Source organism: Sceloporus occidentalis, unplaced genomic scaffold (assembly GCF_023333645.1).
Source record: "Sceloporus occidentalis isolate IW3139 unplaced genomic scaffold, rSceOcc1.0.p SCAF_7, whole genome shotgun sequence".
Lineage (NCBI taxonomy): Eukaryota > Metazoa > Chordata > Lepidosauria > Squamata > Phrynosomatidae > Sceloporus > Sceloporus occidentalis.
The window spans coordinates 78,709,639-78,722,273 of NW_028316987.1; the positions used below are offsets into that span (position 1 = coordinate 78,709,639).

Consider the following 12,635-nt stretch of genomic DNA (forward strand, 5'->3'; position numbering starts at 1 on the left):
ACAATGCTGGACTGAAATGCCCAGAGTTCCTCACCAAAGCTGCATCCACACTGAGGAAATAATCCAGTTTGAGAGTGACTTAACTGTCCTGGGTTAGTGCTGGGGAATGCTGGGAATTGTAGTACATTGTGGCCCCAGAGCTATCTCTGACAGGGAGTCCCATAACCCTCCAAACGTAGTTGAACTGCAGTGCCCAGAATTCCTCCCCAGGTGCATCCACACTGAGGAAATGGTCCAGTTTGAGACTGCTCAGTGCTGGGGAATCCTGGGAATTGTAGTCTATTGTGGCCTCAGAGCCATCACTGACAGAGAAGTCTCAATGTCTCCCAAACACTAGCATTCCCAGGATTCCCTAGCATTGAGTTAAAGCAGTCTCAAAGTGGGTTATTATTCCTGCAGTGTATGAGAGAGAGATAAAAGCTAGGGACTGGATTCATTTGGAGGATCTCTGTGTCCAAAACACACTGCTTGGACTGCCAGGGCTCAGTGCTATGGAATCCTGGGAATTGTAGTTTATTGTGGCACCTGAGCTCTCTGACAGAGAAGGCCAAATGCCTCACAGACCCCAGAATTCCAGAGCATTGAGCTTTGGCAGTTAAAGGGGTCTCAAAGTGCAGAGGGGGGGGGGGGAGAGAAAAGCCAGGGAGTGTGAATAAGCTCTGAGAGGAGGAGGAGGAGGAGGAGGAGGAGGGAGGGAGCCAAGGGAAGTGGCCAGGACCACCAGAGGAGCCCCTGCTTTTCCTCATCATCGCAGCCTTCTCACTGCTGGCAAGAGGCTCTGCCCCCAGCCAGGCAACGCCTCCATTCAGTCTCCTTTTGTCAAAAGAGCTCTGGTGCCAAAAGAAACTACAATTCCCAGAATCCCATAGCACTGAGCCATGGATGTTTAAGGGGGGGGTCAAACTATTTCTGCAGCCTTTGCTACCCCAAAGCCTTCTATTATTTACCAGCAACTTGCAAGGCAAAATCTCTTCCTTCCAAGCCCTTGAAAACCAACCCAAGGGGAGGGCTGATTGCTTCTTTCCCATTGGTCAGCTTCGGGAGAAATTTGCATATTCCAAGTCAAGGTGTTTAGGGCCTCAAAAACGACCCTGTGATAAAGAATTACAACAATACTGAGTGGTAGACATTTAAAAGATGAGGCATTTAGACTCCCAGGGAAACATGAACGATTGATGGCCTTTTTTTCTTTGCTCACTGTAACCTGAAAGTAATGCCTTTTGCAGGGTATATATACCAAGTGGGCTGGCAATAGCTCTGAGTGGCAGATGTCTTTAAGACCTGCTCTCTAGGCTAAGCCAGGCAGGGAGGCGGGGAGGGTGGCACACAGCCATGGGGAGGGCTGGAGCTGCCTCCAGGGCCTTGCTGGGGGGGGGGGAGGTCCTGGGGGAGGGGCCAAACCGGGGCGGGACCGTGTGGCCCCGCCCCAAACCGGGAAAGTCCCGCCCCCAGGTGGGATATGGCAAGCCTAAGTATATACAGTAATTGAAAGCATTAACATGTGAAACGAAACAACCATGTCTGATAAACCTGTGTAAGTAAACTAAAATATATTAAACCTTCTAGAAACTGCTTCAAAGTTTCTTCCAAAAGACATGCCCTGGACTTTCTTGAAAAGATAAATGTGGAGATAGCTGGTCTCAGGCTGTAATACGCAGTTCTGCAGAAGTAATGCAGTTTGATACTGCTTTAACTGCCATAGCTCAGTGCGATGGAATTATGGGAGTGGTCATTTTGTGAGATATTTAGCCTTCTCTATCAGAGAACTCTGCTGCCACAACAAACTGCAAATCCCAGAATTCTATAGCATTGAAGTATAACAATTAGTGGTGTTAAACTGCATTATTTCTGCAGTGCAAATTAAGCCTCTGAAAATGCCATCACTTAGGCGGGTTACAAACCGCCGCTTTGCAGCAGTCTCCTGGCACTGCTGTTTGCTCCGCGAGGGAGCCGCAGCAGCCAAACCGCGCGGCTCCCTCACGGAGCAAAAAAGAAGCTCCAAAATGGAACTTCTTCCTGCGGCGCATTTATGACGTCGCGAAGCGCCAATGGCGCACTCGTGACGTCATAAGTGCTGTGTGACGTGCAGATGCACAGCGTCCACTATGTCAATATGGCGGCGGCCGTGTGGAACGGCCACCGCCATATTGTACGTATTGACTACGTATTAGGGTTAGGGGGTGCGGAAGCACCGCCCCTTCCTAACCCTAATACATAGTCAATACGTATTTTATGGCGGTTTGTAAACCCCCTTAGATACTTTCTATTCCATTCTTGTCCAGTCTCTATGAGCATGTACTCATAGGGGCTGACTTGGGGGTATGGCGTTTAGACACACCACACCCCCAAGTGGGATCAAAGCCAGACCGGCAATTACACTTCAGCCGGCTTCTGTCCTGTTTGGGGGTGTGACGTATATAGATGCCACTTTCTGGCTCTGTGGGGGAAGGGACGGCTTTTTTCAGACTTGTTTCACCCCTTTTCGGGGTGGATTTTGGCTGGATTGAGCTAGGCATCTGTTGGCCTGGCCTCAATCCAGCCTAAAAATGGTGGCTCCAAGCTGTCTGTATCCTCCCATAGTGACTCTCATTTGTACTCACATTGGAAAGGTTTTGCAGTCTTTGCCAAAGCATGTGGAGTCACCTTTTTGCAAGATAATCACATCACCAATATGATGTAAGTAAGGAATGATATTAGTAGGAGCAGCAGAAGCAGCAGCAACCAGGTATTCTAATTTTGATCCTGGCAAAGAAAAAATATCACAAGTGTTTGACCAATTATATTTAACAATATATTGAATGTAAATTTTATCCTGAGTCATGGCTGAGAAGACAGATCCATCATTCGATCCCTCCACTGACATCAGTAACATTTTTCCTCCACTTATGCCACCTGTTTTCTTGTGCCAGTGTTGTAGGAGCCAGAACAGTCTCCAAAGCAGCATATAACTAAGCTCCTTCATTCCCTTGCAATTCCCCTGACATCGATTAGTTTACCCATTCTGTTCTTGGCATTCTAAAGGCATAATATGTGTGCCAGGGATAGCCCACAACCCCAAACAGCAGTGTTCTTTTGCCAGAGGTTATTCACTATGCCAGCATGTCATTTCATTCCATCATGGGGATTCATTAGGAATCCTATCATCATTCAGCCAATGTAACTTGAAGATAGGATTGAACTGTTAAAAGTATCTCAAGTACAAAGCAAAAATAATAATAATAATAAATTCCCCTGCACCTTTATTTTCTAAAACTCAGGTTCCAGTATGTGGGTAATCTTATTACACATAATACTGAAGATGGTTATGTAATGTTGTCTACCTGTTTGTCAAGTGCTATGTTATTTCTAATGTGATTCTTGTTGGCACTGGAAGAATGATAAAGACTATCGTATATACTCGACTATAAGTCGAAAAATTGATGCCCCAAAATGGACTCCAAAATCATGGGTAGACTTATAGACAGGGCAATGAGTTTATGCTTATAAATTTCCTGAAATAATAAGTGCCCACCTTCCTCTGTAGCCTTGTAATGGTTCCCTGTTTGAAGCCCCGGTGTGCACTCTCCTCCTCTCTCCCTCTGTGTGTGTGTGTGTGTTTGTTTTCCCTCACAGCCTTCCTGCGCAGCCAGCGCTAACAAGCTGCTGCTGAGTCAAAGGACACAAACACATTGTATGCCCTGGCTTGTCCCCCGTTTTGCCTGGAAATCCTGGGATTGAAAGGCAAAGAGAGAGAAAGGTCTGTCCTCCTTTTTTGCAAGCCCTGATCCTTGGGGGTCCTTGGGGTGGAGAGCAGAGAAAGAGTGGGGTCTGTCCTCCTTTTTTGCAAGCTATGAGCCTTGGGAGTCCTGGGATGAAAGGCAGAGAAAGAGTGGGGTCTGTCCTCCTTTTTTGTAAGGGGAAGAGTGTGTGTGTGTGTGTGCCGAGGTTTGTTTCCCCTTTTCCATGCCGAGACTGATGCTTGGGAGATGTCCAGAGAGGGAGATATAGGGAGGGAAGTGGTGCTTTGTTCCCCCCTTTAGATCTTTTGTAACATCCTCCAGTGTTTGACCCTTGACTTATCCATGGGTCATATCAAAATCCATGATTTTGGATCCAAAAACTGCCCTCGACTTATACATGAGGTCGACTTATACACGAGTATATACGGTATATTGAAATCATTTCAGGAAAGTTTCAATTAAAAAAACTCTGACCAAGAAGCTTCTTTTTACAAAGTCTTTTGGTTGCTGCCCAGCTCTCACTTCCGCCTTGTTCCCTATCTAGCTGGAGGTTTTTTAGCAGCATCAAGATTGAGAGGATGTTGAAGGAAGGCTGGAGAAATGTATACTTTTGGTGTTGGGTGTGCCTGTGATAAAACAGTGTAATAAAACGTGATCTGGAAAATAATGGGATTCTATTCTAGCTGTGTAGCTGTGTATGCCTTTATAGAATAGGCAAGGTAAATTGCTGTTGCTTTCAGAATCCCTTACTTAGTATTCATGAACAACAAAACAGAAAGAAAATGGGAAAGCAGAAAAGCTTGCCTTACCAACTCTTTAGAGAAGATTCAAAATGTTTTTGTTTACTTATTCCAGGCTTACCTGATCTGGGTGTTCCATTTCACATGAGCCTGTTGTTAATTTTGTATTTAAAAGTTTATTAAAATATGTGAAACTGTTCTTCTTCTTTGTGAGGTAGGAACCTGTCCTTATTCTGTGTTATTTCTACCTCTGGTATCAAATTTTCTGTTAAAGAAGTAATGCTCAGGAACGCACCTACTTCGTTAATTGAGGTATACTTGTACCTAGTTTAAATTATGATCAGCATGATTACAGTCACCTTCACGGGGGACTCCCACGAAAGTGGAAAAACCATGAAAATGTTAGCCTCCTCTCACATGAATGATAAAGAGTCTTCTCCCACCAAGAGGACCACCTGTAACTCATTTTGCAACTTTGAAACACATAGCCTCCCCCACATTTCTAAAGTGCTTCCACTTTCAATATGGTGTTAGCAGTCATGGCTGCAAAGGATCCACCATCTCTCTGCCTCCTGGCCAGATAAAGGCAACACCGCATCTTCCCCCACTTTAACAAATTTTGCATTCTCCTCATTGCCAAAATCTTTCTACTCTGAATCTGGTGTTTGCAGCCATCACCACAAAGGGAAGGTATGGTGTTGCTTTTGTTTGACCGGGAGCGGGAGGGGAGAGAAGTTGGGTCCTTTTGGGGGTGGCTGCAAGCATTGGATTCAAGCAGAAGGGTTTTGGAAATGAGGAGGATGCAAAGTTTGGCAAAGTTGGAGAATGTAGTGTTGGTTTTGGCTGGCTGGGAGGGAAAGTGAAGAGGTTGACCTTGTCAAGCAGCAACTACAAAGTCGCAAAGAGTTAAAACCGCAAATCTGAAACCCCTTGAATGTGAAGGGCTGACTATATTTTAATTTATACCTAACCTTTGCCCTAAAACTAAGGCCCGTTACAAACGGGCATAAAAGTACGGACTGGGTCTGTACTAGAGTTAGAAAGGGGCGTCACTTCTTGATGCCCCTAACCCAGCCATTACGACGTCACCACTGCGCCGCCTCCAAACCAGGCGGTGCGGTCGTGACATCGTCACGCTGCATGAGGGCGCCTAGAGTGCCCTTTCTGCAGCGCAAGAAGGAGCTCTGGAACAGAGCTCCTTCTGGGGTTTGCGTCGCTGGGCGCAGCCTTTAAATGGCTGCGCCAGCGACGCAGAGGAGAAAGGGGCCAAGCGGCCCCTTTCTCCTCCTCCCCACCACCATCGGGTGTCCTCGGGGCTTGAAGCCCCAAGGACACCCCTTTCCAGGCTGTGGGGAGGTGGCCTTTTGCAGCTTCCCCGTGGCCTAGAAAGCGGTGGATCGGGGCCTCGGAGGCTGCCGTTGTGGCAGCTGAGGCCCGATCTGGCGGGGAAAGGGCCGGTCTGTAATGCGCCTTTGATTCAAGGCAGCTTACAAACTGCAGTGATTACAGTATAATTAAAAACATACAAAAGGACAGCATTAAAATTAAATCAACTATTAATATTTTAAATATTTAAAACATACACTTAAAAGGATAAAAAGAAATTAAGAAATAGTACCCTTAGAACAATACAGTTGACTCTTAAACTTCTTTCCCTCCCCCCCCCTTTTTTTTGGGGGGGGGAAAAAGCCCTTTTCTTCTGAAAACCTGTTGGTATAATTTTTACAAGTCTTTGCCCTGTTGAGGGAAGGACAGCAGTGAGGAGTTCCAGATCCTAGGGGCAGCCACTAAGAAAGCTCTGTCTCCCACTAAGGCCTGTAACTTGTACAGGCGTTAAGTTACTGCTCTGTTGTTGATCTCAATTTTGTAACATGCTTACAGAGAAGAATGTGCTGTAAGCCTGGGAAAATTTTGTTTGCATAAACAATATTAAATTCAATCAGTGCTGAAGTAATATTCATGCCTGTTATAGCAGAGGCAGTTTTTCATTATTTTGATACAATAAGAACAAACATCTATGCATTCTGGAAGCAAAATATTCCTTGTGACAATACTACAAAAAGATAGTTAGGGCATATGTTTGATTTAAATTAATATATTAATTGGGACAGTAATATTGGGAGATTCATAGTGTGATCGACCAGCCAGTCCTAACATCCCAAAAATGTTAAACACCCCTAGGAATCTAATAATTTGGTGATGTGTCTCTTAAAGCGTCTATCTTTTCTTTATTTCTTACATCTCCACATCTTACTCCTTTCATCCATCAGAAAGAGTTTTGTATGTTCTGAGATAACTTTAAACATATTGGTTGTTACAGATGTTTAGAGATTTCTAGCATCTGCTTTTATGAGATGAGGGAAGAAGTAGGATCCTGGTAGCATATTTTGAAGCATCTTGCTGCCACCTTTTATGGATTTAGATGCGACAAGATGAAGAAAATCTCCATCTGCATTGCTGCTATGTGACTTCAAAGTCTTAATAATTACTATATGAGCCTTTTTCTACCTTTCTTACCTTTGAGGAACTCTTGGAATAATTTCCAGCTCTCAGAGAACCCCTTCATCAAAATTATTGTGTCTATTGCTCAGAAAACACTTGGTGACCTCTCACAGAACCCTAGGATTCTAGGAAACCCCAGTTAAGAAATCATGGACTAAATTAAAAGATTTTAATTTCCTTTTGTCTGGGTACATGCAGGCAAGGAGCTCCTAACACCAACAGTTACTATTCCTCTGCTGTAAGCTAAAAGTGAAATTATTATTGATAGTTCACACATCTAGGACTTTTTTGATACATACAGCTCAGTGTAGTCCATCTACAAAACAGATGTAACATAGGTGAATGGGCAGTGCCCACTTAGTGTTCAAATCCTTATAGTCAGCAGTATATCATATGGGCACCATGTAAAATTCCATGGATGAAGCAAGGTAATTGCACATTAAAACTTAAGTGTTGAAGCACATTTATTTAATTTCTACTTTGAAATACGTTTTTAACCATTTCCTGCAGGACAGTGATATGTTATGGTATTATCTATGTATCTGAGACATAGATACTTACGTTGTTTATATATCTGAGGCATATATTTCTCAGACAAATCTTTCACTATGGAGGTTTGACTTTGTTTGAATAATACAATCCTTAAATAATGACATTTTTAATAAAAATGCACATCTAGTAGATAGGCCCTTTTCCAGTGAAGAAAGTAGAATTTCTGAAATGAAATGGATGATGCCAAGGAATAGTTTCACATTCTCCAGTATCATGTTCAGATTTCTACTTAAACTTAATTTAATTTCCAGTTATATTTTTAAATCCAAGGCTATTTACAGAGGCATGCTGTGAATTTTTAGGAGTTCTCTTGCAAATGGCATCAGAAGCCATTTCAAGGCCTTTTCCATATGCATCCCTACATTTTCTAGTATGTTTTTCTGTCTTTGATGGTCAAAGAAAAAATTTGAAAAATATATACCAGCATAAATATTGGATCACTGTTCAGAGCTGCTGATAAAACACATGCCACTAGAGCACACATAGATCTGTTATGCATGTAGCATAGATTCTCATCGGTCCGAAACACACTGAAGGAATAATCCAGTTTGAGACTGCTTTAATTACCCTGGCTCAATGCTAGGGAGATCTGGGAAGTGTAGTTTTGTGAGACATTTAGCCTTCTCTGTCAGAGAGCTCTGGTGCCACAATAAACTACAATTCCCAAGATTCCCTAACACTAAACCAGGGCAGTTAAAATGGTCTCAAACTGGAATATTTGTGCAGTGTGTTTTGGACCACCAGCATCTTTTTTTAGTTTAGTATTTAAAAAAAAAAAAGGAAAAAAAGTTGAAATGGAACCTAGTCACAACTGTTAATGTTCTGATAACATCCATCTTGGAAAAATGCAGTGTGCTCTATGAAGGGTGGCCTTTCAGCACTCAAAATTATTCAGACAGTGAAAATAATCCTGGTAGAATGTGGGTTGAATCTTTGTTGTTCGCATGCATTTCAAATGCATCCGAGTAAGTTTTGTGGGGGCTGCCAAAAACCACACTTAACCTGGGATAATTGATCTTGATTTTTTTTCCTCCAAGATTTCCTAAAAGATTTGCATTGTCAGATGTGTAAATAACTGATGCGAACAGACTCGGGATAAAACTCTGCTTGCCTTGACCATGTTTTGAATACATCCACATGATTGACACCATCTTTATTTGGAGTGCTGAACTCGCAGGAGATGCGCATAGATGTGGTTCCGATTAAAAAAAAATAGTGAGAACAATTAAACCAGAACACAAGTGTGGGATTATTGCATAGTCTCGCTAACAAAAATGTCTGAATAACCCCTGAGTGCTCAGGATAGAGCAGCAAGTCTGTAAACTAGTACTGATACCAAGAAAGATATTTTTAACAAAAAAAAAGTAAAACACTTTACTAGCTATCAGTTTGTTTCATGGCACACTTCAAGATTCTTACTTTGACCTTCAAAAACCAGAAAGGCAACCAGTTTATTCCATACAAATTTAGCTAATTGTACCAGAAGCCTTGCTCATAATAACTCCCATCTTCTAAGGCAAAATGAGGTAGGTAGCAGCAAGGACATGGCTTTTTTTGGTTGTGGCATCTTATGATTCAGAGGATTTCAGCTTGCCTGAGAACTTTTGATTTTGTTTTTTTCGATAGGTGATGTATAATAACATCATGAACAAACAGTGGTTATTACTAAGAGGTGAAGTATATGTATCTGCAGCCAGTGCAGGTTGGGTACACAGCATAATAACTGCAAATCTCAGAAATCTTTTTCAGATTATTAAAGTCACTTTAACTGAGTAGCGATATTACTTAGAATTCAGTTTTTGTAGTTATACTTTATAAGAATGATAATCAGGATTGTTTTGCATAATTATTGTTTGCCCTCCCCCTGCCATTTAGTGCTTTCCACAGTTTTCTTCAGTCCCTTAGTTTTAAGAGTACTATATACACTTGACTATAAGTTGACTTCATGTATAAATCGAGGTCAGGTTTTGTGGCCAAAATTATGGATTTTGCCATGATGCATGGATAGGTCGACGGTAAAACTTGGAGGCTCCTTTAGTGTGTGCATATGTACATGTGGCAAGAGAGACTCTCATTGAGTTTTTTTGCTTCAGCGTTCAGCTTTTGTGAGGCGAGCCAAAGCATGCTGATGGGAAATGGACTCTTAAACGAACAGCAATATCAGTCAGTCACCCAGGACTCTTCCTAATTGGCTCAAGAGATAAAGAAACTCTATCTCCATGGGGAAATCTGAAAGAGCTGCTATCACATTACCACAGTGACCCGTAAATAAGTCAACCTGGGATTTTGCTGTCAATTTGGGGCATAATTTTTTAGGTTTATAGATGAGTATATACGGTATTAGAATCTATGCACTAGTTTTTATTATCACAGTAAATATGTTTGGTCATCTGAGAGATTTTCTAATACAGCATCTGTCCTTCTTAATATGAACAAAGCATTCATAAATAGCATACATGCTGTTCATGCCAAAGAGATATAAATGTAGCAGAAATTATAATTGAATAGGGAGCAGAACTATTCTACTCATATCTCTCCTTTGACTTCAGATAATACAGTTGGACTCCATAAATCTGCTTGCTAGATTGAGGGTCTCTTCCCACTGGGCTTTAACATGAAGTGCTGAGCAGCTTTGCTGCTGCCTTCTTCAATAGCTTGGTGAGTGAAGAAAAGCCATAGGGTTAGTGGCAACCACAATTCTCCTTGCTTGTTTTCCATTAAAATAGCAGAATCTTGTGCTTCTAAAAACTGGAAGTCTGAAAACTTCTCCTCACAAAATGTTCATGGACATACACAGTGTTTCTGGTCTCTGGGGGGTACTTTCCTCAAACTTCAGGAGACTAAAATGTTTCAAATAAATGAAAAAGTTGCTGGATTATTGAAAAGTTTGATCATCTCTCCTTTCATCTTGTATTTTAGCTAGTAAAGAAGCAAAAGAAATCCTGGGGCCTGAAGCTCAAGCAGATGAATCTGGATGTACAGGTATTTTTCACCAAATTCCCTGGTTTCTGTTTGTGATGCTAGCATATCCTTGAAATTTGCATCATACTTAAGAAGGAATGTCTTGGAGAAAGGAAGTAATTCTTCCAGTATCTCCCTTCTGATCTCTTTTCATCTGTCTGCCTATCCAACATTGTGGCTGTATACACTGCACGTGAGGTTTGAACTGCAGAAATACTGTTGCTGAAGAAGACGCCCAGCTTAGGCTCCCATTAGAGCAGTTTTGAGGTGTTGCTAATAAATTATGCAATGCAATCCCTTCCTCTCACTGCTGTAACTCTGCAGCCTCTTAGCTGCTTTTTGGTTCAAGGAGCAAGTGCACTAGATGAACAATTTATTTCTGGTCTGCTGCAGATGACAACAGAGCATTAAGCAGCTGAGGTAATACTAGCCATAGTATTTTAACATTACATTATATGCTCAACAGTTTTTGTAAAATTAGCTTACATAATCAGCCACCCTATACAAAGACAGGTTTATTTACTCCAGTTCTCCTTGCTATATTCATATGAAAAATAGTGAATCATTCCATGGAGTTTTAAACTAATTCTGTATCATAACTATTGACTGAGTGATACACACTTTCATGGTATATATGATCTCCTGTGTTCTTTGTGCATTCTGCAAACTCTTGCGAATATTTTTAAAATATACACACTGAATATACAGAAGCCAAAGTGTCTGAAGGATGAAAAAATAAAGAAGTAAGCACAGAAAAGGAAACTCCTTTACCACCACAATACAAATTCCTAATATGCTGTATGTTTCATACTTCATGATGAAAAGGAAGTACAGTGGTACCCCGGGTTACGAAATTAATTGGTTCCGCTGCCGCTTTCGTAACCCGGAAACTTTCGCTAGCCGAATAGCCCATAGGCGCTAATAGCGAAAGCCGCGATTTCGTGTGAAATCGCGCCGAAAAGCACCAAAAAATTTTTTCGTAACCCGAAAAAAAAACCGTAACCCGGAACAGTTTTTTTCTTTGGAATTTTTTCGTATCCCGGGAATTTCGTAAGGCGGTGCTTTCGTATCCCGGGGTACCACTGTACTGTACTGTGTGTATTAACATACCTTTACATTATGATGCCAACAAGGGCCTTTTCAAAGACTCTGGACATGCTGTATAACTGGGGGTCTGTTTTAAGTGGGACTTTTAACAATTTATAGCTTAACTCTCTTCTTTAAAAAATAAATATTAGTTATTAAATATTTGTTTGCTATTAAAATGTGTTAATGTTCTACAAATGGCCTCTCCTAGTAAAAGAAGATGAATGTGATTCTGATGCAGAAAATGAACAAAATCATGACCCTAATGTTGAAGAATTTCTACAACAAGAAGATACAGCAGTCATCTACCCTGAAGCACCTGAAGACGATCAAAGACAAGGCACGCCAGAAGCCAGTGGCCAAGATGAAAATGGTAAATATTCTTTCAATTTTCTGCACTTGTAAAATGGTTTCATTGGAAACCAGTACTTTGCCTTGTTTTACATTTTGATTGGTGTTTCTGTTAAGTAGAAGTTTATAGGATTTGAACTAGATTCAGGCACTTGTAAGTAGACTAGCAGAAGCAGGCATCTGTATCCTTTCCTCTCCACAGTAGCTGCTCCAACTTCCTGAAAATGCTACACAAAGAATAGTGGCCCTGATGAATGGGGTAAGCTGTAGTGTGGGCAGGAGAGGGACTGGATGAAGGCAGCTTCCATTAGCTTCTGGATTCATGGGAGAGAGAAGCTTATGAACTTCATGGAAGGCACCTCCTGGATCCAACCCATAGTAAGTGTAGAAAAGATTAGTTTTATCTTTTTACATTCTTGTAAGCTGCCTTGAATCCCACTTTGGGAGAAAGGTGGGATATAAATCCCATAAATAAATGAATAAATAAAAATCCTTAATGTTCAGAATTTTTATTTATCCTTAGGATTTTTTATTTAGAATTTCCCTTCCCAGGGCTTCCTCATAAATTTGTTTCAACTTCCTTTTTACCACTTCCCTGGCACTTCCCCACTGACATATACATTAAATTTGATAGCATTGTGCTCACTGTTTCAATTTGTAGAAAAAACTTGTAGCACGTTTGGGACTAACTGAAAGACAGATGTTGGCAGCATGAGCTTTCATA

General features: G+C 41.6%; 1 protein-coding gene across 2 annotated transcripts in view; it reads left to right on the plus strand.

The window, feature by feature from the left end:
* The window catches only part of ZEB1 (zinc finger E-box binding homeobox 1), a 111,491-nt gene that overhangs the window by 70,779 nt on the left and 28,077 nt on the right, over window positions 1-12,635 (plus strand). For both annotated transcript variants that reach the window (XM_089533460.1, XM_089533461.1), the window contains exons 3-4: window positions 10,433-10,495; window positions 11,772-11,933. In XM_089533460.1, coding sequence (XP_089389586.1) covers window positions 10,433-10,495; window positions 11,772-11,933 — 225 coding nt within the window. The remainder of the gene's footprint in view (window positions 1-10,432; window positions 10,496-11,771; window positions 11,934-12,635) is intronic.